This window comes from Pelobates fuscus, chromosome 12, assembly GCF_036172605.1.
Source record: "Pelobates fuscus isolate aPelFus1 chromosome 12, aPelFus1.pri, whole genome shotgun sequence".
Lineage (NCBI taxonomy): Eukaryota > Metazoa > Chordata > Amphibia > Anura > Pelobatidae > Pelobates > Pelobates fuscus.
This window is the reverse complement of record NC_086328.1, coordinates 54,217,683-54,244,197: the sequence shown is the minus strand read 5'-3', so window position 1 is coordinate 54,244,197 and position 26,515 is coordinate 54,217,683. Positions and strand designations below refer to the sequence as shown.

General features: G+C 47.1%; 1 protein-coding gene across 1 annotated transcript in view; it reads left to right on the top strand.

Moving 5' to 3' along the window:
* The first annotated feature begins 11,673 nt into the window (after nt 1–11,673).
* The window catches only part of MMP2 (matrix metallopeptidase 2), a 740,650-nt gene continuing 725,808 nt past the window's right edge, over nt 11,674–26,515 (top strand). The window contains exon 1 of the mRNA XM_063437965.1: nt 11,674–11,990. Within this exon, the coding sequence (XP_063294035.1) occupies nt 11,850–11,990 (141 nt within the window). The 5' untranslated portion in view covers nt 11,674–11,849. The remainder of the gene's footprint in view (nt 11,991–26,515) is intronic.

Genomic DNA, 26,515 nt, shown 5'->3' with positions numbered 1-26,515 from the left:
CTTCCTCCAAGACTTTGAAAGACTGTGTACGCTGCATAACATACCAAGGGAAGATTGGGTACCCATATTAGCGGGACGGCTATCAGGGAGGGCAGCTGAAGCCTACCGTACTATACCAGACATTGAAATCAGAAACTATAGCCGTGCAAAAGAGGTTATCCTGGCCCGGTATGCAATGACACCAGAGGCATACCGGAGGCGCTTCAGGGAACTGAAAAAGGCAGAAAAAGACTTGCACACAGAGTGGGCTTGCCGGCTGCAAAGGGCAGCTCTCGGGTGGATACAGGCAAACCAAGCGCGGTCCATGGAGGACTTGTTACAAATGCTGTTATTGGAACAGTTTTATGAGGGGATATCGCAGAACTGCAGGAATGGGTGAGGGATCGTAACCCCACATCCCTCACCGAAGCTGCTAAAAAGGCAGATGATTTTATGGATGCCCGCAGACAACCCAAGGCAGTGAGTGCTACACCTGCTATGCGACCGCAGGGAGGAAACTCTTTCTCCACTAACACTCACCCCCCACCGAGACAACTCCCTCCACCGGCACCTGCAGCAGCGCAACCGAGATATCGCACATCTGCTTCTGTGCAATGCCACCGGTGCCAAAAGTGGGGACACTTCCAGTGAGATTGCCCGCAGTCTAGAGACCGCACCACCTGGATCCAACCAGGGCCCCCACCACCACCACCGAGAGCAGCAGCGCACCACTACCAGGACGAGACACCACTTCCCTATGGCTCTGCAGCTCCAGTCACAACTGTGGAACAATGGGAAGTGTTGCATGAGGCCAACCCATTGCAGGCACAGGCGGATAACCGGCAGCACCATAGGCAAACCGTATACCTAGAGGGGAAGCCTATGCAGGGGCTCAGAGACTCGGAAGCCACTATCACCTTGGTCCAGAGTCACTTGGTTTCTGACAGGGCCAAAACCAATAAGACTGTGGCTGTCAGGGTTGCAGGGGGAGCCGTGTATCGGCTAAACACAGCCAGGGTACACTTGCATTGGGATGCGGGGTCAGGGAATGTGGAAGTGGGATTGATGCTGCAATTACCTGCTGAGGTGATATTGGGGAATGATCTGGGCAAACTCACCTCTGCATTTGAGCCCCAAGCTACTGAGGACGCACACCCAGTAGTCACCAGGCAACAGGCCCGCACCCAGGACTACAACGCACTGCCGGAGGTCCAGGTAAGAGATTCTTCCCCTCCCCTAGACTGTATCCCTTGGGGCCCCCCTGACGAATTTGCGGCAGAGGTGATCACTGACCCTACCCTACAGGTATATAGAGACAAGGTCACCTCTGACCAACCGGGGGCGGAGGGGAAAAGATTTGTTTGGGACAGGCAGTTATTGTACAGAGAGTCGGATAAGCAGGTAGCTGGGTCAGACCCAATTGTTGTAAGGCAGCTTGTAGTACCTCAGAGGTACTGAACCGAATTACTCCGAATAGCGCACGATATTCCGCTATCCGGACATTTGGGGGTCAGTCGTACCAGATATCGGCTGACCCAAAGTTTCTTCTGGCCAGGGATTAGCCAGGAGGTGCGCAGATATTGCAATACCTGCGATACGTGCCAGAGGGTAGGAAAAGGGGGGATAGACGTAAGGCTAAGTTACACCCGCTACCCATAATTGAAGAACCCTTTTATAGGATAGCAGTGAATATCGTAGGCCCCCTCCGGAAACCTAGCCCATCGGGCAAACGGTATATTTTAACAGTAGTGGATTACGCCACTCGCTACCCCGAGGCGGTAGCCCTGACCAACATACATGCTGAGACCGTGGCTGAGGCTCTGATGCAGATTTTCTCCCGGATGGGGTTACCCAGGGAGATCATCTCGGATCAGGGTACTCGGTTCACGGCAGAGGTCACCCAACATCTCTGGAAGTTTTGTAAAGTCAGGCCCATAATTAGTGCCCCCTACCACCCCCAGACTAATGGGCTCTGCGAACGGTTCAATGGCACCTTAAAACAGATGCTCCGAACCTTTGCGGAAACCCACCGAGACTGGGAAAGATTCCTGCCTCACCTACTATTTGCTTATAGGGAGGTGCCGCAGGAATCTACGGGATTTTCCCCATTTGAACTGCTATTCGGGAGGAGGGTAAGGGGGCCCCTAGACTTAATTAGGGAACATTGGGAGGGAGACCGTAGCGCAGACGGCACCCCTATTGTACCATATGTGTTGGCCCTCAGAGATCGCCTAGAAGCACTAACTAAGACGGTAAAGGAGAACCTACAGGCGGCTCAGACGCGTCAGCGCACAGGGTACGATAGGGGCGCCAGGGACCGTAGCTTCCAGGTCGGGCAGAAAGTTTTAATTTTAAAACCTGTCTGACATGATAAGCTACAGGCCGCCTGGCAAGGCCCTTATAAAGTGGTAGAACAACGATGTGACACCACTTATATAATTGGCCACTGCGCAGGAACTGGAGGGTGACGCATGATCCATGTGAACATGATGAAGCCCTACCAGGAAGGTTCAGAGGAGGTGACAGCTATCTGCGCACCCACCTCTGAAGAATGTGACAGCCTACCCCTCCCCGATCTGCTGGGAGACGGACAGCTATCTGGGGATTTAGGAGAAGTTGTAATGGGGGATCGGTTGAGTCCACAGGAGCGTATCGAGGTACAACAACTACTGCAAGAAAAGCAGGAGACCTTTTCTAATGTACCTGGATACACCCCTCTGGCTACCCACCGAGTAGAAACCCCAGGACAACTTCCCATGCGCCAGACCCCGTACCGCATCCCTGAAGCGGTACGGGAGAATATGCGCAAGGAGATTGAGGAGATGATTCAGCTAGGGGTAATTGAACCCTCGGATAGCCCCTGGGCTTCTCCAGTGGTCCTCATACCAAAACGGGACGGTACAACCCGTTTTTGCGTGGATTACAGGAGATTGAATGAGAAGACAGTATCCGACGCCTACCCGATGCCTAGGATAGATGAGTTACTAGACCGGAAGGCCAGAGGTCAATACCTTACCACTATTGATCTGTGTAAAGGATATTGGCAGATCCCATTGGCTCCGGACGCCATCCCTAAGTCCGCCTTTGTCACCCCATTCGGGTTGTATCAATTCAAGGCCATGCCGTTTGGGATGAAAAACGCGCCGGCTACCTTCCAGCGGATGGTGGACCGCCTCCTAGATGGGTTCCAAGACTATACCTGCGCATATCTCGATGATATTGCCATATTTAGCAATACCTGGCAGGAGCACTTGGCCCATATAGGAGCGGTTCTACACAGGATCAGGGATTTGACCTTGAAACCAGCTAAATGTAGCATTGGGATGGCCGAGGTACAGTACCTGGGCCACCGAGTGGGCTGTGGTAAACAGAAGCCGGAACCAGCCAAAGTAGAGGTTGTAGCCCAGTGGCCTACCCCTAAGACTAAAACCTTGGTGTTAGCGTTCCTAGGGACAGCGGGGTACTACAGGAAGTTTGTCCCCAATTATAGTGCCCTGGCCAAGCCCCTTACTGACCTGACCCGTAAAAACCTTCCCCGCCAAGTGACCTGGACCCCGGAGTGTGAGCAGGCATTCCAACACCTGAAAAATGCACTTGTTAATGCCCCTGTCTTGGCAGCTCCCAATCGAACTAACGTTTTCTTGTTCCCACAGACGCTTCTATGTTTGGATTGGGGGCAGTACTGAGCCAAGTCGGGGCCGATGGCGGAGAACATCCCGTGGCTTACATCAGTCGCAAACTCTTACCCCGAGAAGTAAGCTACGCCGCCATCGAGAAGGAATGCCTGGCTGTGGTGTGGGCCTTGAAGAAGTTGCAACCGTTTTTATATGGACAGGCTTTTTCCCTGCTCACGGATCACAACCCGTTAGTCTGGCTGAACCGGGTGGCTGGGGACAATGCCAGGCTACTGCGCTGGAGTTTGGCGCTGCAGCCTTTTGACTTTAACATTCAGTACCACCCGGGTAAGCAAAATGGAAACGCTGACGGGTTGTCACGACAAACTGATCTGGAGAAATGATCCGTGAGCACCCCGGTCATCCCCAAGCCGATCCGTATGGGATCAGACTGTGTATGCCGGCTTGTGGGCAAGGGGGAGCAGTGTAGAGGAATACAGTAAGCCTGTCCTGTAATATGCCTATGTGACTGTGTTCAGTATATCATGCCTATGTTAATTTTCACATTGTTATAATTCTATGTATTAATCGTATGTTATTCGGTAGTTTCAATCCGTACACTATGCATATGGAAACTACCGAACTGGGGGACCACCCCAGAGAGAAGTGTGTCAGCTATTAAGGTTCACAGTTCTCTCTAACCGCAGGTTAACAAGCTCGTTATGGTTGTATCTGGGTGGCCGCCATTCGGTATGCGTACACGTGGCGGCGGGAATCTTACGCATGAAAATCTCAGCGGTGTTTGGTCGTCGAGTGTCTGGAACTCAAATCGGACACTCAAACAACCGAACACCGCTGAGACCTCCAGAGCTCCGTAACTACCGAACGGAGAGTCTTAACGAATCCCCATTCGGTAGAAACAAAGTACCGAACGAGGGAACCAATATCCAGGTGAATTGGAATGCGGATGGCGAATATAACTGTATGTTTTTACTGCCGAACGGAGACCGACCGCAGGGCCCAAACACATGGAACCCTTTTCGGATACCACCTCGTGTGCGGTCGGTCAAACTTCACCCTCCACCTAACTACCGAACCCCTGGTCCGATCTGGGTGAATTTTGGATATATTGTTCACCCAGATCAGGGCTACCTAGCGGTACCCTAATATTCATGTTATGTGTTGGTTTAGGGGTACATCCATGTTTGGGGTAAAACATTGTGTAAGTTAAGGGGATTATGAGTCACTCTGAAGGGAGGAGATGTGTGGGAGGTAAAAAGCACTGTATTGGTTACTGTCCTAATTAATGTGAATCCCTCCCTTGCATGGGAGCATGCTTTATAAGGCACCCTGGAATAAAGCTTGTCAGTTCTGCTCCTGAAACTGTGTGTCGTCCAGTTATTGGGATTGCTGTTGGGATACTGCTGTATTATTTTACCTGCTGGAAACTCTGCTTGTGGATTTACTATTGCCTTGTGTGGTGTTTGGCCATTTCAGGCATTCCTACACGGCCATGGCTCACTTTGCCGATATCCAGCGGCGAAACAACATGCCAGTGAGGCGCTTGATTTGCGACAGCCCGACACGTTGGAATTCAACACTCCTAATGTTCGACCGCCTGCTCCAACAAGAAAAAGCTGTTAATGAATATTTGTATGACCGGGGTGCTAGGACAGCCTCTGGGGAGCTGGGAATTTTTTTGCCACGTTACTGGACGCTCATGCGCAATGCCTGTAGGCTCATGCGTCCTTTTGAGGAGGTGACAAACCAAGTATGTCGCACCGAAGGCACCATCAGCGACATCATACCATTTGTTTTCTTCCTGGAGCGTGCCCTGCAAAGAGTGCTGGATCAGGCCATAGATGAGCGTGAAGAGGAAGAGGAAGAGTTGTGGTCACCATCACCACCAGAAACAGCCTTATCAGCATTGTTATGGACCGTTTCAGCATAAAAGGGAATAAAATCCGTTTAGACGATAATCCCCTTTTTGAGAGACAGGCACAGCTACTGCAGAACACCAAACTCCCAAACTGGATACAAGATAACACTCCGAACTGGAACAGCTGAACAAGAAAAGCATACAATCCGCTTACACTCCTGGCAGTCAGCTTACAATCCAATTCCCCCCAAGAACGAGACGACACTTCATTTTGAGGGTTAAACAGGAACTCTGGACTGGCTCATCCAGCCTGGCTTTTATTTCCAACTCACACATACAGGCCACACCCAGGGGGAGGCATAAAAGAACCAATGACATAGATGTTACCTCCCACACCTCCCCTCCCCTTAGTGTGACACATAATCCCATTATGCATACAGTGTAAAATATACTTTTACACAACTTTCATAACTTTATTAAGATGAATGAGGGATGGATCCCGAAGGGACTGACACTAGGCGATACATTCGATTAAAAAATGCCTGATGAGATGAGCTGCCTTGGGCTAAAAATGGTCCACCCGCTGCTGTATTTTAGCTCTGAATGCCGGTTGACTTGCGTGACTTATCCGCCACCAACTAGGGTTCAAGCCGCCATGTTTTAGGGCACTTTCTGCCTGTGAAACAAACATCAATTTTTCTGGCCACTGCTACAACAGCGGCTGCAACAATACCGAATTTTTCAGGCATGTGTACATGCCTAATTTTTAGGCCCTCTGGTGCTGCACTGTGGCTTCAAAAACCAAACCAAAAAAAAGGCACATAGTGACCCTATGTAGGGGGAACAGTCCCTATTCTGCTGTGTCAGTGTGTATCAGGGATTTGACTATCTTTATTCAGATTCAAAAATTACAATTCCATCATAGAAACAACGTGGACCTCTTTAAAGCCACAAACTTAAGACAAAAAAATACGTACACACAATGTGTAAGGGTTTGAAAGAAATTTCTGAATCCTTACATGTTTACTTTATCGGTTGTTTGATTTTTGGGAACCATATATAAACTACAAGCAGCGTGAAAACTATTAAAACTCAAGTGGCCATGCTGATCAAATTAAATAGTATGCTTTACACAGCGTATAAGGGTGATGTCACAGCACAACGGGAATCTGACAGGGGAAGAGGTGAAAGTCATCCTCCTCCTCCCACGACCACGCCATATCTGCCAAGTGACCCCATGTAGGGGTAACAGTCTCTATTCTGCTCTGTGTCAGTGTGTATCATGGTCTCTGAGGACGGGGAACAGTCTCTATTCTGCTCTGTGTCAGTGTGTATCATGGTCTCTGAGGACAGGGAACAGTCTCTATTCTGCTTTTTGTCAGTGTGTATCAGGGGCTTTGAGGACAGGTGTCAATCTATACCTGCCAAGTGACCCTATGTAGGGGGAACAGTCTCTATTATGCTCTGTGTCAGTGTGTATCAGGGATCCTTAGGATAGGTGTCAATCCACATCTGCCAAGTGACCCTATGTAGGGGGAACAGTCCCTATTCTGCTCTTTGTCAGTGTTAATCAGGGGCTTTGAGGACAGGTGTCAATCCATGCCTGCCAAGTGACCCTATGTAGGGGGAACAGTCCCTATTCTGCTCTGTGTGAGGAGGAGGAACGGGAAATGAGTAGCTCAACATCCAACCTTGTGCAAATGGGGTCTTTTATGCTGTCGTGCCTGTTGAGGGACCCTCATATATAAATGCTGAAGGAAAACGACCTGTGCTGGGTGTCCACGCTACTAGACAGTGTCAGTGTGTATCAGGGGCTTTGAGGACAGGTGTCAATCCATATCTGCCAAGTGACCCTATGTAGGGGGAACAGTCTCTATTCTGCTCTGTGTCAGTGTGTATCTGGGGCTTTGAGGACAGGCATCAATCCATGTTAGGTGATTTCTGCCCTTTATGGATTAAAACCAGACTCTGCATCAACTGTGTCATTTTCCATGGGAGTTTTGCCATGGATCCCCCTCCGGCATGCCACAGTCAAGGTGTTAGTCCCCTTGAAACAACTTTTCCATGACTTTTGCGGCCAGAAACAGTCCCTGTGGATTTTAAAATTCGCCTGCCCATTGAAGTCAACGGCGGTTGACCGAAAATGTTTTTTTCTTTTTAAATGTCAAGCTTAAGCTATTGTGACACCAGTGAGTGAGTGGTGGCACTGGGCAAATAGGCACAGTATGCACTGTGAGCCTGACACAGAAGCTGGCAGGCAGGCAACTGCAATTACATTACACAGAAAAAAATAAAAAAAAGCAGACTGATGTTCTAGCCCTAAAAAGGGCTTTTTGGGGTGCTGGTCTTACAGCAGAGATCAGATGAGTCCTTCAGGACTGTAGTGGACACTGAATACCCTAGCCTAGCTATCAATTTCCCTATCTAATCAGCAGCAGCTACACTTTCCCTCCTCTCACTAAGCATGCAGCTTCAGAATTAATCTAAAATGGATGTTGGGAGGGAGGTGGGAGGGTGTGGAAGGGAGGGTCTGCTGCTAATTTGCTGGAATGTGTCTGCTGACCGTGAGGCACAGGGTCAAAGTTTGCTCAATGATGACGAATAGGGGGCGGATCGAACCACCCATGTGTTCACCCGCGGTGGTGAACGCGAACACACTATGTTCGCCAGGAACTATTCGCCGGCGAACAGTTCGGTACATCACTACTCACCTATACAGAAAGCACTATTTTGTGGTTTTCTCTCCTGCTTTGTACGGTCTCCCTAGTTCTCACCATGCCGTTGACAGCCACAGCACAGGCGTCTACATATCGATAAGTGGGGATCTATACCACTGTACGTTGCATACTGGAGCTGGTTTTAAGCTCTGTTACATGTGAGTTGGCAACCACTCATCTTTGAGTTTTGTGTGTTTTATTTGAAAAGATGTTTTGCACTATAGGATCCTGTCTTTCTCTGTTTTATTCCATGTGTATCCACGGAGTCAAGTTATCATAAGAAGCTCTCTTTGTTGGTAATGAAAAACAAAACAAAACAATTTGGAACTGTATTTTGTTATTTATTTTATTTCATCTTATTTTACTCTATGTTTCATATATTTCATATTATTTAAAATTTAGTTTTTATAAATTCATTGGATTTGGCTTTGTGGCGGACTCTGTACTATTCCCTTCAGTTGCCCGTACCTATCTTCATATTTCCCGAATTGATTTGTACCCCCTTGTTCGTTGACCGAATGGAGCATGCGTGGTCCCCTCTTTTATACCCTTCGAACACCGACCAGGAACCTCAGAGAAACAATTAAGTCAAGTGCTTTCCCTGGGGGACGCGCCATTTGTATAACCGAACTCGTGCGGTAGTGAATGGCGGCCATTTTGTCTCCCGAATGCAGGCAGCATGTAACAGATACCCTGTTCTGGATTTCATCTTCATTTTATCCCTGGAGATTATTTTATTTTACTTTGCTGCTGGGATTTATTGTTTTAAAAAACCCTATTTGTACCTACTATGACTTTGGACAATAATTCTTCGAACGCTTGAAGTGGTTTGAAGGGCCACTTCAAACCAACAAACAGCCAGACCACACGCAAGTGCAGCCTATTTACCTCCCAGGTTGGTAGTTAACCACAGCCAAATTGACGAACGGCTGGGTGGTCGCCGTTCGTATAGTCAAACCCATGGCGGCGGCCATCTTGTTTAGTCAAACGTGTTCAGCTGTGGTTTGTCGTCAAGTTCATGGAACTCAATTTGGACACGCAATGGCACGAACACCACTGAACAGTTACCTTCCATGGAACTTCGGCTATTCGAACAGGAGTCGAACAGCGTTCGGTGGGCAGAAGCCCACAAACAAGACACACACATTGACAATGTTCATAAACGGTTACATTTGGTAATTCGAACGGTATTTCGACTGTTTGAAATAGACTGGCCGCACAGCCTAATTCTCTGAAACTGTTTTGGGCATGAAACCATACGTGCGTTCAGTCAAAATGGGGCTTCCACAAAATTCCTGAACGCCTGCTCTGATCTGGGTGATTTTTGGATATATTGGACACCCAGATCAGGGCTATCAGTGGATGTGACATTTAGGGGGATATGTTGTATATTGGGGTACTTTTCATACTTTATAAAAATGTGTGTTTTTCTGCCTGGAGATAATTGCGTTCCTGTAATATTTTGATATGTTTTGGGGGTAATTTGTATGTTTTGTATTAGTTCCTGTAATTGAGTTAGCCTTCTTTTGACTCAATTATCTCCCAGACACAGGGACGCCTGGAAGGCGACCCCATGGGAGTCATGGGAGACCCCATGCTCGGGGTCTGTAAATAAAAAGCTGAGCTTTGAGCTGAATAAACCAGTTGACTCCCAGAACTGTGTGTTGTCCAGTTATTGGGGGAATGGGCTATAATCACTGAACAGTGCTTTCTTCCAGCTACAGAGGACTTCAGCGGAGATATTCGGTCTCAGGATTGCAGCTCCACTATGGCTTATTATACGTTATTATTATATTATTAGTGTAATGGATCTGGTACTTTAGTGCGGTATCTGGGTGGCCGCTGTTCGGGATACGAACACGTGGTGGCGGCCATCTTACGCACGAAAATCTCAGCGGTGTTTGGTTGTCGAGCGTCTGGAACTCAAATCGGACACTCGATTACCCGAACACCGCTGAGACCTCCATAGCTCCATAACTCACGAATGGGAAGGCTAATCAGTCTCCCGTTCGGTAGTTTCAAAGTACCGAACAAGGGGATTCATACAAATCCAAGATTAATCATGGATGGCAGTATTTAATGTGTATTTTACCTCACGAACGAAGACCGACCGCAGGGCCAAAACCTATGGAACTCTTTTTGGATACCACCTCATGTGCGGTCGGTCAAATTATACCCTCCACCGAACACCCGAACCCCAGAAGCGATCTGGGTGATTTTTGGATATGTTAGTCACCCAGATCAGGGCTACCAGGGGGTACCCCCAGGATTATTGTAACTACTTGTTTTAGGGTACATCCAGAACTGGGGGGAAACTACAGTATGTGTAATGGGATTAAGTGTCATACTGAGGGGAGGAGATGTGTGGGAGGTAACAGTTATACTATTGGATACTGTCCTAATTCATGTGAATCCCTCCCTTGCATGGGAGAATGCTTTATAAGGAGACTGTGTGGATTAAAAGTCAGTTCTGTTCCTGATGCTGTGTGTCGTCCAGTTATTGGGAGTGCTGTTGGGATATTATTGGATTATTTTGTCTGCTGGAATTACTACTCTATGGATCTATAATACTTGTTCCTGAGCCTCACTGGGATCTATAGTGGAGTTAACCTGTGGAATATCAGGCCTCCGCTACTATGCCTGTAATCTCTTATGCAGGACTAGCAAACCAAGTAATGAAAGGTTTGCTTGAATTCTTGCCATTCCTTTCGTACAAATGGAATTCCTGTACTGAAAATAATGTCCGAATTTTGGAGTAACTGAATGGCTGCTCGAACAATAATAGTTTAGTCAATTACTTTCTTTTTTGTCTGAATGTATCTGGACAAAGCAAAATTTTACGCAGTGCCAACATTTAGTTAATGTGACAAACATATTAGTAGATGGCTTTTAAGGGTATTTTCATGTGAAAACCAAGGCCTGTATTTAATTTGTTTGAATGAAAATCAGAAATTACTCTATTTTGAAAGAAAAAACTTTTCACATGGTTTATCTACAGAAGTCAGCAAATTTTTTTAGGTAAAGCAGGTGGAAAGTTTATTTCCCCTCTTTTTTAATTATGGAATAATTTCAGATTCTGATTCAAAATTATTAAAACAAGCTTAAGTGTGTTAAGTGCATGCAGCTGAATAAATATAGTATTTGTGCATCTTACTCCTTTTGCTTTGATTGTAGTCATTTTATATTCCTAACTGCTATCATCTCAAATTTATTTGAGTCCTGATGAGTTTTGTTAGTATTACTCACTTAACTCTGATTTTGCAAAATATAAGCTAAAACTGTCAGGTAAAAGCCCCAGAATTTATTTCCTTTCTTTTTTAAAATTTTCTAAAATTCAGAAATTAGTGAGAGAAATAGATATAGCTTATCCACATGTTTGGAGTGTCCACAAATTTGTCTGACCACAAAAGTATCCAGTACTGTAACAGTTAAAAAACGTTCTGGCAACCGAAACTGGCCTCTCCCTTACTCATGTTTCCAGACTTCCTCTGGTTGTGTTTACTTAGTGTACATCTGGATTTCTTTTCATACAAAATTACTGCTGGTAATCCACAATTTCCAGACTTGGAGGGAGCTAAGGAAGTCCCGGACGCCTTGCTATAAACGCAACACCCAAGACTTTGGAAGTTTAAGAATTACTCGTAGTTGTGTCACAGAACTATGAAGAAGCTTCGTGTTATTCAACTTTATGTTTTTTTTTCCCAATTACTACATTCATATTATCATGTTGTGGCGGCACCCTCTCCTATTATTAAGTTTCCAGGAGACAACTCCCCTAAAACGGACAAAGAAATGGTCACCGTAAGTGTTTTTTTTTTACTGGATTTTTGTAGCTCTCACATTGTTTTGGTTAAGAGCCATTGTTAGTCCTTTGGTACCGGTTACGTAGGAGCTATTTCTCTGCCCGTCTCTATGGTACTCAATTCTTCAATGTGTTACTATGGTAGATGTAGATTATATTGCGAAATCAGAATAATTTAAAACAATTTATTTTCCCGATTCTATGGCTCTCAATATTTAAAGTGTTGCTTAAGTAGACAAAGAATATATTGTTATACCGGATTAACTTTGCATTGTGTGTATTTTAAACTCGTATTTATAATTCTTGGTAGTTTTCAGCTTAGTCTAAAAACTAAAACAGGAATCCTGAAATATTGAAGGAGTTGCAAATTGTAAACCACAAGCTTTAAACTGAAAAATAAAAAAACAACAACAACAACAAAAAAAAATCTCCCCAACTCAGTTGTTTTCCAACTTTGCTCTTTGGTTTACAGTTTGGGCGATCCCCAAGTAAACTAGCAAGAGTACTAGATTAGTAGAAAATAATAATAATAATAATAATAATAATAAACGTGATCAAGTATCTTCTTTACCAAAAGACAACAATACTGTACTTCTATTCACATGCAATACATTTTAAAGTGAAAACGTGTTTTTTTTATTTTAAATATACATCCACACTCTTAAATCGTCAAATTGTCTTCACTTTTACATGCAGGAAGTACAGAGGTATCATAGACTGGGCTGATTATGTTCCATTTTATTTATTTATTTTAAGCTGAGAACATAGAAGAAATGATTTTAAACACTGAATGTTCTCATGTGTTTTTTCCCCTGTATGTTGTTGATTGCATAAGGGTGTTTTTTATTTTTTTTTTAAGTTTTCCATTCAGCTTTTTGTCTATGTTTTTGCATGGTCAATAACAAAAATCCAAACGCACTAACTGTGGATTAGTTAAAACAAACTGGAATGATCTGTGAAAACTGGGAGATCAAAACATAGAAATTAATTATAGTATTTATCCATATCCGTTTTTTTGCCGTTCAGTACTAAATTTCAGCCTGTCTGAATATTTCCAGATTGATGAAGGACCTATATTTAAATGGATCTGGATTCTGAATAGCTGCATTATATGCATGATGGCAGCATGATGGTTAAGTAATGTGGCAGCTGGCCAGCTACCACTAGCCTTCACCAATAGCACAGTTTTAAAAGCAAAAAAAAAGTATACAAGGGTAAATGGGTCCTACATATAACTAACCCGGAACTTGCAAATAATGGTGTATCCATTAAATGCTGTCTGCTCAGTTTGAAATTCATTTAGAATATGATGGACCTGCCCTTATTAACCCCTTCTAACTGCCAAGTCCCAACATATTGTTGGGTTGAATTGACAATCAATACTTGAGGAAGGAGTCATTGGAACAAATCAGGGAATTCCCAGTTGCATGTGTTTTTTTTTGTTTTTTTTTAACTCTATTAAATACCTTTCATGGTTGTTATGGGCCTGATGGTCCTAGGCAGGGGTCCTCAAACTCTGGCCCCCCAGATGTTGCTGAACTACAACTCCCATGATTCTCTGGCTATCTATGTAATTCAAAGAATCATAGGAGTTGTAGTTCAGCAACATCTGGCAGGGCAACAGTTTGATGACCCCGGTCCTAGGGGAGCCGGGCCCCACATTCAGAATGTGCACAGATATATATAGCACTTATTGCTATATTTATGTGTCCACTGCCCTGCACAGTGGCAGAACAACTGCAGCGGAGCCCGCATGCTAAGGGGCCCATCGGGTGGCCCTTGCCCTTAGGACCACCCAATGGGTATTTATCTCAACTGCCTGGCCGTGCACACTCCAATAGTACAACCAGGCCCCCTTTAAAGATGGCAATGCTAGGAGCGCAAGGGGGGAATGCCAGAGAAGAGAGCAGAGGCTAAAAAATTATCAGCATGTGTGTGTCAAGGTGTTTTTGTATGTATCTGGGTGTACTTAAGTGTATGTGTATACCTGTGTGTCTGCATCGGTATGTATCTGTGTGTCAGTGTGTACCTGAGTATCTTGTGTGTGTCAGTGTGTACCTGTGTGTCTGTTTATGTATCTTTGTGTCTGTGTATGTATCTGCGTGTATGTGTGTCTCTGTGGGTGTCTGTGTGTATTGGTTTGTGTATCTGTGTCTGTATTTCTGTGTCAGTGTGTGTGTGTATGTGTATCAGTGTGTGTGTGGCAGTGTATACACTATGCACAAATGCACACCTGCATTCAAACACCAACATTCACACACATACTCCATACAAAAATCATTCTTACATTCAGTGGTGGCTCTAGACTTTATGAGGTCTTAGGCGAAACCCAAACATGAGGCCCCCACGAACACCCATTGAGAAAATAAACAGGGGTTCATTGTGTGTATGTAAGTTGCTGTAGTTATAATGAAGGACCGGCTTGCGGCGCTGCATACAGAGAGCTAGTCTCTGTACTCATTGTTTCGCGGCTTCCTGTGCCGCTGTGTTGTAATTTATCTGACTGTAGTTATGGCATAATTTGCAATAAACAAATTTAATTAGCAATTATGCTAATCGTTCATACATGATTGCGAGGTATGGTTACGTAGCATGGCAGTAGTGTATACATAAGTGCCGGTGTGTGTATTTCTGAGTGTGTCTGGCATTGTCTAACTGTGTATGTGCCTGAAAGTATGTCTGACAGAGAGTATCCTTGTGTGTGAATGTATGTCTTTGTGAGCATGTGTCTGGGACCGTATGTGTGTGGGGTAGCTGCTTGCAGTGTGTTGTTTTTTTATGGGGCTGCCTGTGGCATTTGTGCATTGTGTTATGGCAAAGCTATGTTTCATGACTGTGTGTGTGTAATAATGAATGTCTTCAGTTGGTGACTGTGACAGGGTGAGTAAAGAGGTAACTGTGGCAGGGTAAGTTTGACAGGGTGAAGGGTACCCCCTTCAGAGACAGGTTTGGAGGGATGAGTGTGACAGAATGAGGGGATGGTGAGAATGATGGGTGTGGGTTGTAAAATGGTTGGAGGAAGGAGTGTGACAGAATTGGAGGAGGTTAATGTGACAGGGCAAGTGTCGCATAGTTAGGGAGTGTATCACAGGGCTGGGGTGAATGTGCCATGTTTGGTGGAGGGAGTGTGACAGAACAAGTGGGGATTAATGTGACAAGATAAGGGGGGTTAATGTGACCGGGTAAGTGTGGCAGGATTAGATGCATTAAAGTGACGGGGTGAGTGTGGCAGGTGTGGGGGAGGTTGCATGACCGGGTTTGGGGTGAGTATGGCACAGTTGGAGGACAGAATTGGATGGGTTTATGTGATAGGGTGAGTGTGACAGGTTTTGGGGGTGAGTGTGACAGTGCGAGAGAAGGTGAGTGTAACAGGATTGGGGGATAAATATTATAGGGTAAGTATGGCAATGCGAGGGCGGGTGAGTTTGGTATGTTTGGAGAGGGTGAGAGTGACAGGATTAGGAGGGGTTACTGTGAGTGTGGCTGGCTGAAAGGGGTTATAGTGTGTGGGGGCTGAGAGTGTTTAGGGATGGTGATAGTGTATGTGGGTGGGGGTGACAGTGTGTGTGTGTGTGTGTGTGTGTGTGTGTGGGGTACTGTGTTCGGGTCACAGTGTGAGTGGAGCGGGTGTCAGTGTGTTTGTGTGGGTATGATAGGTTGGGGTGACATTGTGTCTGGAGGGGTTGTCAGTGTGTGTGGGGATGATAGGGTGTGGGTGGGGGGGCAGGGTGTGTTTAGGGTGGGGTGACAGGGTGTATGTGGGGGCTTTAACATGGTGTGTGTGGGATGACAGGGTGGGGGGGCTGTGACAGGGTGTATGTGTGGGGTGACAGGGTGGGAGTGGCTATGACAGGGTGGGGGACTATGAAGGTGTGTGGGGTGACAGGATGTGTGGGAGTGGCTATGACAAGTTGTGGGGGGGCTGTGACAGGGTAGGAGGCTGTGACAGGGTAGTGGTAACCTGCGGCAACGCTCTGATTGGCTGGAGTTCGCAAGACATTTCAGTCTGCAGCTCTGCACCCGGCGGAGCTGCAGACTGCAGGCTGTGCTGGCTCTCTCCCAGGGCAGTGTGGAGGGACCTTGCACCCAATGGTGGTGAAGCCACCAGGCCCCCTCCCTGCATCGGGCCAGGATTTAAACACACAAACACTGCTCAGTGCTAAATAAAACCATGCAACGATGGGCAAATTGTAGATCCCCAACTGGCAAAGCATTGTAGGACTGTAACCGCTGGTGGTTCCCTTATTTACCACTATAATGTCTTAAAGCATAGAACTTAGTAGGGCTAACCATACAGATATCTTACACTTAGCACTTTGAATTGACTCCTATAGGATACAGGAAGCCAATGTAAGGACTGACAGAGGGGTGAAGTGTGAGAGGACCAACTAGAGAGAAAAATCAGTCTGGTGGCAGCATTCATTACAGACTGTAGATGGGCAATACGGCTTTTGGGAAGACCAATCGGGAGAGGGTTACAATAATCCATGCAGGAAATTACTAGAGCATGGACAAGCTCCTTGGTAGCATCTTGAGAAAGGGGTGGATGCGGGCTATGTTTTTAAGATGGATTTGAGGCTCAAAGGTGAGGCCAGAGTCAAGTATGACGCCAAGACAGCACATTTGCAAAGATGGACTTATGTGGATACCACTAACTTGAAGGGAGAGTGGAAGAGGATCAGTATTAGGAGGAGGAACAACAAGGAGCTCAGTTTTAGAGAGATTACGTTTCAGAAAGCGGGAGGACATGGCAAGCAGTGACATGTTGTAGGACGGCAGGGGGGAGGTCTGGAGAGGAGAGATTAATCTAGGTGTCATCAGTGTACAGGTGGTAGTGGAATCCAAAAGAGGTAATAAGTTTGCCAAGAGAGACACTATAAACACAATACAAACACATACACTGCACACACACACACACTTCATCCACTACACAAACACATACACTGCATCCTTGTGGGCAGACTTGGGGGTGGGCAGATTCAGGGGCAGCCTCAGTGGGCAGACTCGGGGGTTGCGCCTTGGCGGTCCAGACCTTGAGCTGTGTCAGGGGACCCAACATTTCTGATGGCAGCCCCGACTACTTGCTAAAAAGTTTATGTGGATTACAATTCCAGTCCACAATATGTTTATATAGCAAGACATTTTAATGGCCACACTAAAAATTATACCTAAAAGCAATACAGACATAAATCGTAATAAATCCACCCATCTCTGTGAGAAGTTTTGGACTACAGACTTTTACTCAGAGCTTCTCTTTAAAAACATATGACAGGGCCATGCCCAACAGTTGGAAGGTAGTTAGTGTAGGGCAAAATGGGAATAATCTTTGTTAGCTACAGAGGCTAGTTCTGCCATTAATGAAAGGTAAAAATGTTCTAGTGCTTAGGGCATGATTGGGCAAACAGATACCCAGATGTTGTAGAATTGCAATTTCCATTATGTTCCGACATTCTAAAGACTGCCCAGTTATGGCTTAGGGCAAATTTCGATAAATGCGTTTTTTACAATGATTAATTTGAAAAAAAAAATTTGGTACATACAGGTGATACTCGTAAAATTAGAATATCGTGCAAAAGTTTATTTATTTCAGTAATGCAACGTAAAAGGGGAAACTAATATATGAGATAGACGCATTACATGCAAAGCAAGATAGTTCAAGCCGTGATTTGTCATAAGTGCGATGATTAGGGCTTACAGCTCATAAAAAGGTGCAATATTCTAGGCTCACAGTGTCCCACTCAAATCAGCTAAGTAAGACCTGCAAAGGGTTTCTGAGCCTTTAAATGGTCTCTCCGTCTGGTTCAGTAGGAATCACAATCATGGGGAAGACTGCTGACCTGACAGTTGTGCAGAAAACCATAATTGACAACCTTGTGAAGGAAGTAGGATGTTTCCAAAGTGCTTGTAACGGACCGTTTCAGCATACAAGAGGATAAAACCCAGTTTAGGCGATAATCCCCTTTCCTCAGAAAGGCACAGCTACTGCAGAACATCAGAACTCACGAACTGGATATAGGTGAATAAGGTAGCACTCCAGCTGGAACCTCACAAATAGCTGCTAGCAGATGAATAGGAAAAGCAGACATCAGCTTACACTCCTAGCAGTCAAATCTCCAACAGCATACAGTGAATCCCCCCAAGAACGAGACAAGGCTCCGTGTTGAAGGTCAAGCAGTGGTCTGAGGTGCTGGGCACCCAGCCTGGTTTTTATTACATGAGTACACATACAGGCCACACCCAGGGGGAGGCATAAAATAACCAATAACATAGATGTTACCTCCCACACATCCCCTCCCCTTAGTGTGACACTTAATCCCATTATGTGTACAGTTCAAAATATACTTTTACACAACTTTCATAACTTTAAAAACATACATCACATTCACATAAAAATACATATCCACAATCAATCCATTCAGGGGAACAACATATTAAAAAATGGCATGAATCCGACCAGGGGTTAAAAAGTTACTAAAAGTATCTTTTGTTCCTTCAGGCTCAAACAGTAAAAGTAAAACATCCCCACAATGCATCCTGGCTTCCTCCCTTCTGCCCTGGAGATAATTGGAGAGGAAATCTAATTATCCAGGACTAGAGGCAGACTCCATTAACCACATGGTTGCAAAACAACATAAAACTCTTTAAAATACATAAAGTCACTTTTTATACATTAAACACAGACATTTAACATATCCCCAGATAGCTCAGGTCTGCGTGCACATTATTAGGTGAATGGCACGCAGACCACACAAATACAGTTTAATTGCCATGGAGCCAAAGTCTTTCCCATAGTCTTTCATTATATGAATAGGCTCCATGGCATAGCTATCTGGGGGGTATCACTGCTCACACAGGGCAAGTACCGAATGGCCCCACTGTATTTAAAGGGCCAGAATGAGTGACATGCACTCTGTTAGGGCCGAATACTGTTTGTAAAGGGCCCAATCTCCCAGGGCCATAGTCCAAAGGCAGCAGGCGGGCAACCAGGCTTCTCCAGTTCTCAGTGGCGAGGTTGGTTTCGTCACATCTCTCCCCCTTTCCAAAAAGACTAACAGGGTACCTGACCTCCTGCCGGTCAGTGCCCTTGTTAGTCCAGCAACCCACCCACAAAGCAGAAACATCAGTACAGCCCACCCACAATAAATGGTTACTACACCTGGGTAGAGGAGAAAGTTGTCCATGTCCAGGTGCCTCACCCCGGCTGTGCAGGGGACTGGTAGGCTGCCTTGGTGGGTTGCTGAGTGGGCAGAGACCAGCGGTACTCTGTCCTGATGCCAGCACTACCACCGGAGTAGTCTGGTTGGAGCCTGGTTGCTGGAGACGGATTGTCTCCCCCTTCGTTGCAAAGCTCTGCTGCTGAATGGGGAGACCGGTTGTCTCCCCCTTGGATACATAGTTCTGTCGTGGGGGGGTAGGACCGACCATCCCTACCCCCTGTGTGGTAAGTGCAGAGACCACGGTCCCATCTGCACCGGTGGGGGGCTTACAGTCTCCCCCTGGTACATTAAACTGCCGCTGGGGAGAGGGGGTAACAAGCTCCTCTCCCGATAGAACACTCTGCCCATTAATAATCCGCCGCTGGGGAGAGGTGGTAATAAGCTCCTCTCCCATGCATACTTCCATCATCTGCGGAGGGAGACCGACTGTCTCTTCTCCTAATACAGTGTCCTGCTGTTGGGGAAAGGAGACTGGGCTCCCAATTCCCAAAAAGTCACGCTGCTGCTGGGGGGTAGGACCAACTACCTCTGCCCCCTGTAACTCAGCCTGCCGCTGGGGAGGGAGGACGCTGCTCTCCTCTCCCTCTACTTCACACTGCCGCTGGGGAATGGAGACTGGGTTCCCAATTCCCAAAAAATCATGCTGCTGCTGGGGGGTAGGACCAACTACCTCTGCCCCCTGTAACCCAGCCTGCCGCTGGGGAGGGAGGACGCTGCTCTCCTCTCCCTGCATTTCACACTGCCTTCCCGGCATATCACTCTGCTGCTGGGGGGTAGGACCAACTACCTCTGCCCCCTGTAACTCAGCCTGCCGCTGGGGAGGGAGGACGCTGCTCTCCTCTCCCTGCACTTCACACTGCCTTCCCGGCATATCACTCTGCTGCTGGGGGGTAGGACCAACTACCTCTGCCCCCTGTAACTCAGCCTGCCACTGGGGAGGGAGGACGCTGCTCTCCTCTCCCTGCACTTCACACTGCCTTCCCGGCATATCACTCTGCTGCTGGGGGGTGGGACCAACTACCTCTGCCCCCTGTAACTCAGCCTGCCGCTGGGGAATGGAGACTGGGCTCCCAATTCCCTGCAGGGCCGGTGGAGAGACCTCGGTCCCATCTCTACAGGCCACCTGGGGTTCTTCCCAGTAAATCTCTACAATATCTTCCCAGCGGAAGGGGTCTGGATCTGGGTCTGTCACCTTACTGTCCTGCTGAGCCTTCCCAATGAAGCGGAAGAGATCTTGGTAGTTTTGCTCCAGTTCCCACTCCAGGGCTGCTAGGTGAGCCAGGTCTTGCTCTACCTCATGGGGGTCATCCCACTCATGCCTAGCCTCCCTCTCATAGAAAATGTCCTGCAGTCTGGTTTGCGCAGGGCTCCCGAAGCCAGGCTCTGCAAAGGACTCCCATAACAAGCCAGGACCATCAAACTCCTCTCCCTCTGGCTTGTCATGTTCGGCTGTCCAGGGTATATACTGTGCCATATACCACCAGAGCGCCTGGTAGGCATCCTCCAGCCATAGCTCCTGCCATACCCGGTGCTCTAGTTCTTTCACCCATTCCTCCAGGGGCTGCTCTCCCAGGAAGGGCATCCGCAGGGCCACTTGCTTCTGCAACCGCTGCTCTTCACTGGGGAGACTCTCACCCCGCTGGTATTGTACATTATCCAGGGCCTGGTACCAGATGCCTTTCCTTATTGCATCCCGGTCATCCATGTCACCCTTATTGTACTCCACTGCTGGTTCCATCCTGGTGCTGTCAGGGTCGCTGTACTCAGACATACGTTGCCCTCAAATTGTAAATCCAAAGAAATGGTGTTCTGTAGCTGTCCTTCTGGCTGTAGGAACGATCCCGCCGCTTGCCACCAATTGTAACGGACCGTTTCAGCATACAAGAGGATAAAGCCCAGTTTAGGCGATAATCCCCTTTCCTCAGAAAGGCACAGCTACTGCAGAACATCAGAACTCACGAACTGGATATAGGTGAATATGGTAGCACTCCAGCTGGAACCTCACAAATAGCTGCTAGCAGATGAATAGGAAAAGCAGACATCAGCTTACACTCCTAGCAGTCAAATCTCCAACAGCATACAGTGAATCCCCCCAAGAACGAGACAAGGCTCCGTGTTGATGGTCAAGCAGTGGTCTGAGGTGCTGGGCACCCAGCCTGGTTTTTATTACATGAGTACACATACAGGCCACACCCAGGGGGAGGCATAAAATAACCAATAACATAGATGTTACCTCCCACACATCCCCTCCCCTTAGTGTGACACTTAATCCCATTATGTGTACAGTTCAAAATATACTTTTACACAACTTTCATAACTTTAAAAACATACATCACATTCACATAAAAATACATATCCACAATCAATCCATTCAGGGGAACAACATATTAAAAAATGGCATGAATCCGACCAGGGGTTAAAAAGTTACTAAAAGTATCTTTTGTTCCTTCAGGCTCAAACAGTAAAAGTAAAACATCCCCACAATGCATCCTGGCTTCCTCCCTTCTGCCCTGGAGATAATTGGAGAGGAAATCTAATTATCCAGGACTAGAGGCAGACTCCATTAACCACATGGTTGCAAAACAACATAAAACTCTTTAAAATACATAAAGTCACTTTTTATACATTAAACACAGACATTTAACATATCCCCAGATAGCTCAGGTCTGCGTGCACATTATTAGGTGAATGGCACGCAGACCACACAAATACAGTTTAATTGCCATGGAGCCAAAGTCTTTCCCATAGTCTTTCATTATATGAATAGGCTCCATGGCATAGCTATCTGGGGGGTATCACTGCTCACACAGGGCAAGTACCGAATGGCCCCACTGTATTTAAAGGGCCAGAATGAGTGACATGCACTCTGTTAGGGCCGAATACTGTTTGTAAAGGGCCCAATCTCCCAGGGCCATAGTCCAAAGGCAGCAGGCGGGCAACCAGGCTTCTCCAGTTCTCAGTGGTGAGGTTGGTTTCGTCACAGTGCTGTATCAAAGCACATTAATAGAAAGTTATGTGGAAGGGAAAAGTGTGGAAGAAAAAGGTGCACAAGCAGCAGGGATGACCGCAGCCTGGAGAGGACTGTCAGGAAAAGGCCATTCAAATGTGTTGGGGACTTTCACAAGGAGTAGACTGAGACTGGAGCCACCACACACAGACGGATCCTGGACATGGGCTTCAGATGTCGTATTCCTCTTGCCAAGCCACTCCTGAACAACAAACAACGTCGAAGCGTCTTACCTGGGCTAAAGAAAAACAGACCTTGTCTGTTGTTCAGTGGTCCAAAGTCCTCTTTTCTGATGAGAGCAACTTTTTTTTTTTTTTAATTCTTTATTTATTACAAGGTGTGAAACCACAAGCAAGTGAAAACAGTAAGAAGTTACACAAAATGCGGTAATACATTATCATATATAAGAACACTGAGAATAACAATACCTAAAAGCATTGAAAACATTAATGCTAAGGAGAGTAGAAATAATAATCAATCCGAGATTGTTGTAGCAAGTAAGTGTTCCGTAGCCGTAAGTGTGTAAAAGTCTATGGCATTACACCCTGTTAGTTTTATTTTAATAAAATAAGAAAATATCAGATATCCCCTGTACACCTGTCAGGCCTATGCATATCCCACGCTCATTAGGGTATCGGGCACGGGCTCTCGCCTAAAAAGCCTAGTAGCTCAAATCCGTTAGGCGAGACTATTTAGCAGAGGTGATCCAATTGACTTCATATCACTAGTGGGTGCCACCCAGGTTGGTGTATCGATACGTGAGCGCTTCGTTGTCTAGAGCACTAATTGGGCGGTGCCCTCCAAGGAGGGAATGTAGTTATAAATTGTCTTGGTGTATATGGGGATGAACGTAAAGAGGATAAAGAAGATAGAAAGAAATAACGTAGAGAAAAGAGGGGGAGAGCATGGGGGAGGGAGAGGGGGAGGGGGATGGGAGGGGGAGGTACAATATGTAGCAGCACACAGTCGCAATGAGTAAGTCCCGTGAACTAAACTTAATTAAGTAACGGGTCGTGGTGGATTTCAGGGTGCCCTAGGCGCAGGCCACAAGCTAAGACCCACCTGGCGGGGTCTCACGAGGCCCTCGCAGGAGGCCCAGACGAGAGAGTGGCGTGTAATTAAAAAGAAGACATCACAAGCGGGGGCCCGGGGATAATCCTGTCCCCTCCCTCCTTAATCCCCCATCCCGCTGTCAACCCATGGGGCCCAGACCCTGTCAAACTTTTTAAGGGTGCCTCTAACCCGCGCTGTCAGTTTATCCATAAGGAAAGCATCTTTGATTTTTTGTATGACTACATCGAGTGGGGGGGTCTCGCTCTGGAGCCACACCTGGGCAAGGGCTCGTCTGGCTGCTAAGTTTACTTTGTGTAATAAGTTTTGTTCCATTCTGGACCAGTTGTCAATAGTTCTAGCCAGGAGGAACACCCAGGGGTCTAAATTAGGCTCTTTATCAAAGATATCTTTCAAGAGTCCCACCACCAGTTTCCAAAATGTCTGTGCTTTAGGACATTCCCACCACATGTGTAGGTATGATCCCTTCTGACCACAGCCTCTCCAGCATAAGTCCGTGGGCATTTTATGCATTTTATATAACTTTACCGGGGTGGTATACCACCGAAAGATGGTTTTATATGCTTGTTCCTGCATGGAGACACATATAGATGAAGTAGCCGCTGCCTCCCAGATTTCCTGCCAATCGATGCCCTCCAGTTCCTCGCCTAGGTCAGCTTCCCACTGAGATATATAGGTGAGTTCCCCCCCATTCCGTCGTATGTGTACTCAAATGAGTATACAGGATGGAGATGAGGCTCCCAGGGATCCGTTCCTTGAGGCACATAGATTCAAAGAAGGTTGGCTGCCTCAGTGCACTGATCTTAATCGAGGGGGCCTGGGCGAAGTCCCGTACCTGGAGATAGCGGAAAAAATCAGCGGGGCGCAAGGTAGCTCTGGATTTCAGTTCTTCGAATGAAATAACAGAGCCACCTTCATATAAATGGCAGAGACGCTGTACCCCCGTGCCCTCAATACCCCCAAAATCCCTAGCGTTTAGTCCCGGTGGAAATGCTGTATTTCTCAAAAAGGGAGTTAGGGGGTGTGGCAAACCTAGCCACTTCTGGACTGTGATATGTAGAGATTGTCCATAGGCTGTAAGGGGGGGGATTGTATCTTCTATATTGTGTGTATTTTATAGAACCGTTCGCATGCTGGCAGCCCTAAGCTACCAGCATACAAACCCTTCGTTTGACGAATTGCGGCCATCCGGGCCGTTCGCCAACCGAACACGGGCTCCCCAGGTGGACCACACACTTAGAAGTTGTGTGGCGCTCGTTAATTAAAGGCTCTCCTAGGTGGCCGTCGTTCGACTACCGACCATGCGGCGGTCGGCCATCTTGGATCCTGTGTCTCTCCAGCGGTGTTCGGTCGTCGAGTGCATGGTACTCAAAACGGCTACTCAATGATACGAACACCGCTGGACTTCCCGAGCGTTCGGGAGTTCCGCTCTCATCACATTGTGTTCCCCATTAGTGTTCGGTAGTTTAAAACCGAACTCGATGGCTAAGTGTATTTTATGCGGCGTTCGGTCAGTTCAGCTGGGAGCTGAGCGGTATTCTCCCAAAAGATGCGCTCAGGTCCCAGCTACCTGCCGAACGTTCGGTCATGTAAATCTGCCGAATAAAACGTAAAAACCGTATTTTAATACAGATTGTCAGTTCTGCTGCACGAGGGGATAATCCACTTAATCGTCCATTTTAGTGGGAGTATCCTTCTCGTGCAGCACAGCCTGTTGGGAAAGTTACATTGCATGATGGGAGAAATCCCCTGGATTTACTGTATGGAAACCCCTTGCATGGGGAACTGTATAAATATGCCAGCTGTGAATAAAGCCAGTCAGTTGACTCCCAAACTGTGTTTCGTCCGGTTATTGGGAGGATTTGGGAACTTGCGTTACTTTTCAGCGCTGACTGTGGATTTACCTGTGGAACCAGCGGAGATCGGGGATTTTAACATTGCGCTACAATTGGTGGCAAGCGACGGGATCCGACCTTACAGCCGAAAAAGCGCAATTCGTGCAAATTGCAACTGCCGAATGAGAAAAGGGAATGGCAAGCAGAATTCAACGAAAGAACCGACTGCCGAAGTGAATGGAGACGGATTATTCTAAACTAAAGAAACAGACGTTAAAGGAACTACTGGAAGCCAGGGGTAAAGTAGCCAGCAGCAAAACCAAGGCGGTACTAATTGCCGAGCTGATGGAGGGAGACCAAGCCCGCAGCGCTACACCCCCAGCAGTCATGGAAGAAACTCTCTACGAGAGAGAAATGAGGACCAGGCTAGCATTTTTGCCGCAGCCTATATCGGATGCCATGATGAATCTGGTGATGGCAAATGTGCAAGAATACGTAATGGCACACAGCCCGCAGCACACACTGGCTCGAACAGAGTCCACCACCGGGTCCCTCTACAACCCGGTAAAGCCCAAGATCCCGTACCAGGCCTTCAAAGCATTTTGCGAGGAAAAGGATGAGATTGATGGGTACTTGCAGGACTTTGAGAGACTGTGTGATTTGCATGAGTTAGAGCGGACAGTATGGGTGCAACTGCTAGCAAGCAAGCTAGCAGGTCGGGCAGCCGAAGCCTACCGTGCTGTGCCCAGTGAGGACAGCAAGGATTATGAGAAGGTGAAGCGAGCCATCTTAGAAAGGTATGCCATTACTCCAGAGGCATACCGACGCAAGTTCAGACACTTGCGCAAACCAGAGCAAGATTTGCACGCTGAATGGGCGCACAAACTGGATCAAGCCTCCCAAGGGTGGATACAAGCCAGCCAAGCTGATGTTGCTGGAGCAGTTTTTTAATGGACTATCTCCTGAGACACAAGAATGGGTGCGGGACAGGAAACCCCTCACCCTAACTGAAGCGGCTAGATTGGCCGACCAACACTTTGATGCCCGGAGGCACCAGGGACCTATAGCCAAAAGCTACTCCCGACCCACAGGACTACCTAGCGCTATACCACCTCCAGCGCACACAGCCGCCCCGTTTCGTCCTCCCCAAGGGAATTTATCTCCACCTTCCAGATATAACGGGCGGGCCAACATCCAATGCCACTCCTGCAAGCAATGGGGGCATATGGCCCGGGAATGTACCCAAAACCGTGGCAAGCCCACCTGGAATCAAGGGCGCCCAAACCCGGTGCCCAGGGCTGCTGCCCACCATTATCAGAGGGAACCAACCACTCAGGAGTTGTGGAGTGTTCATGCGGAGGAACCCCTGGGCATATTGCATGAAGTAATGTCGG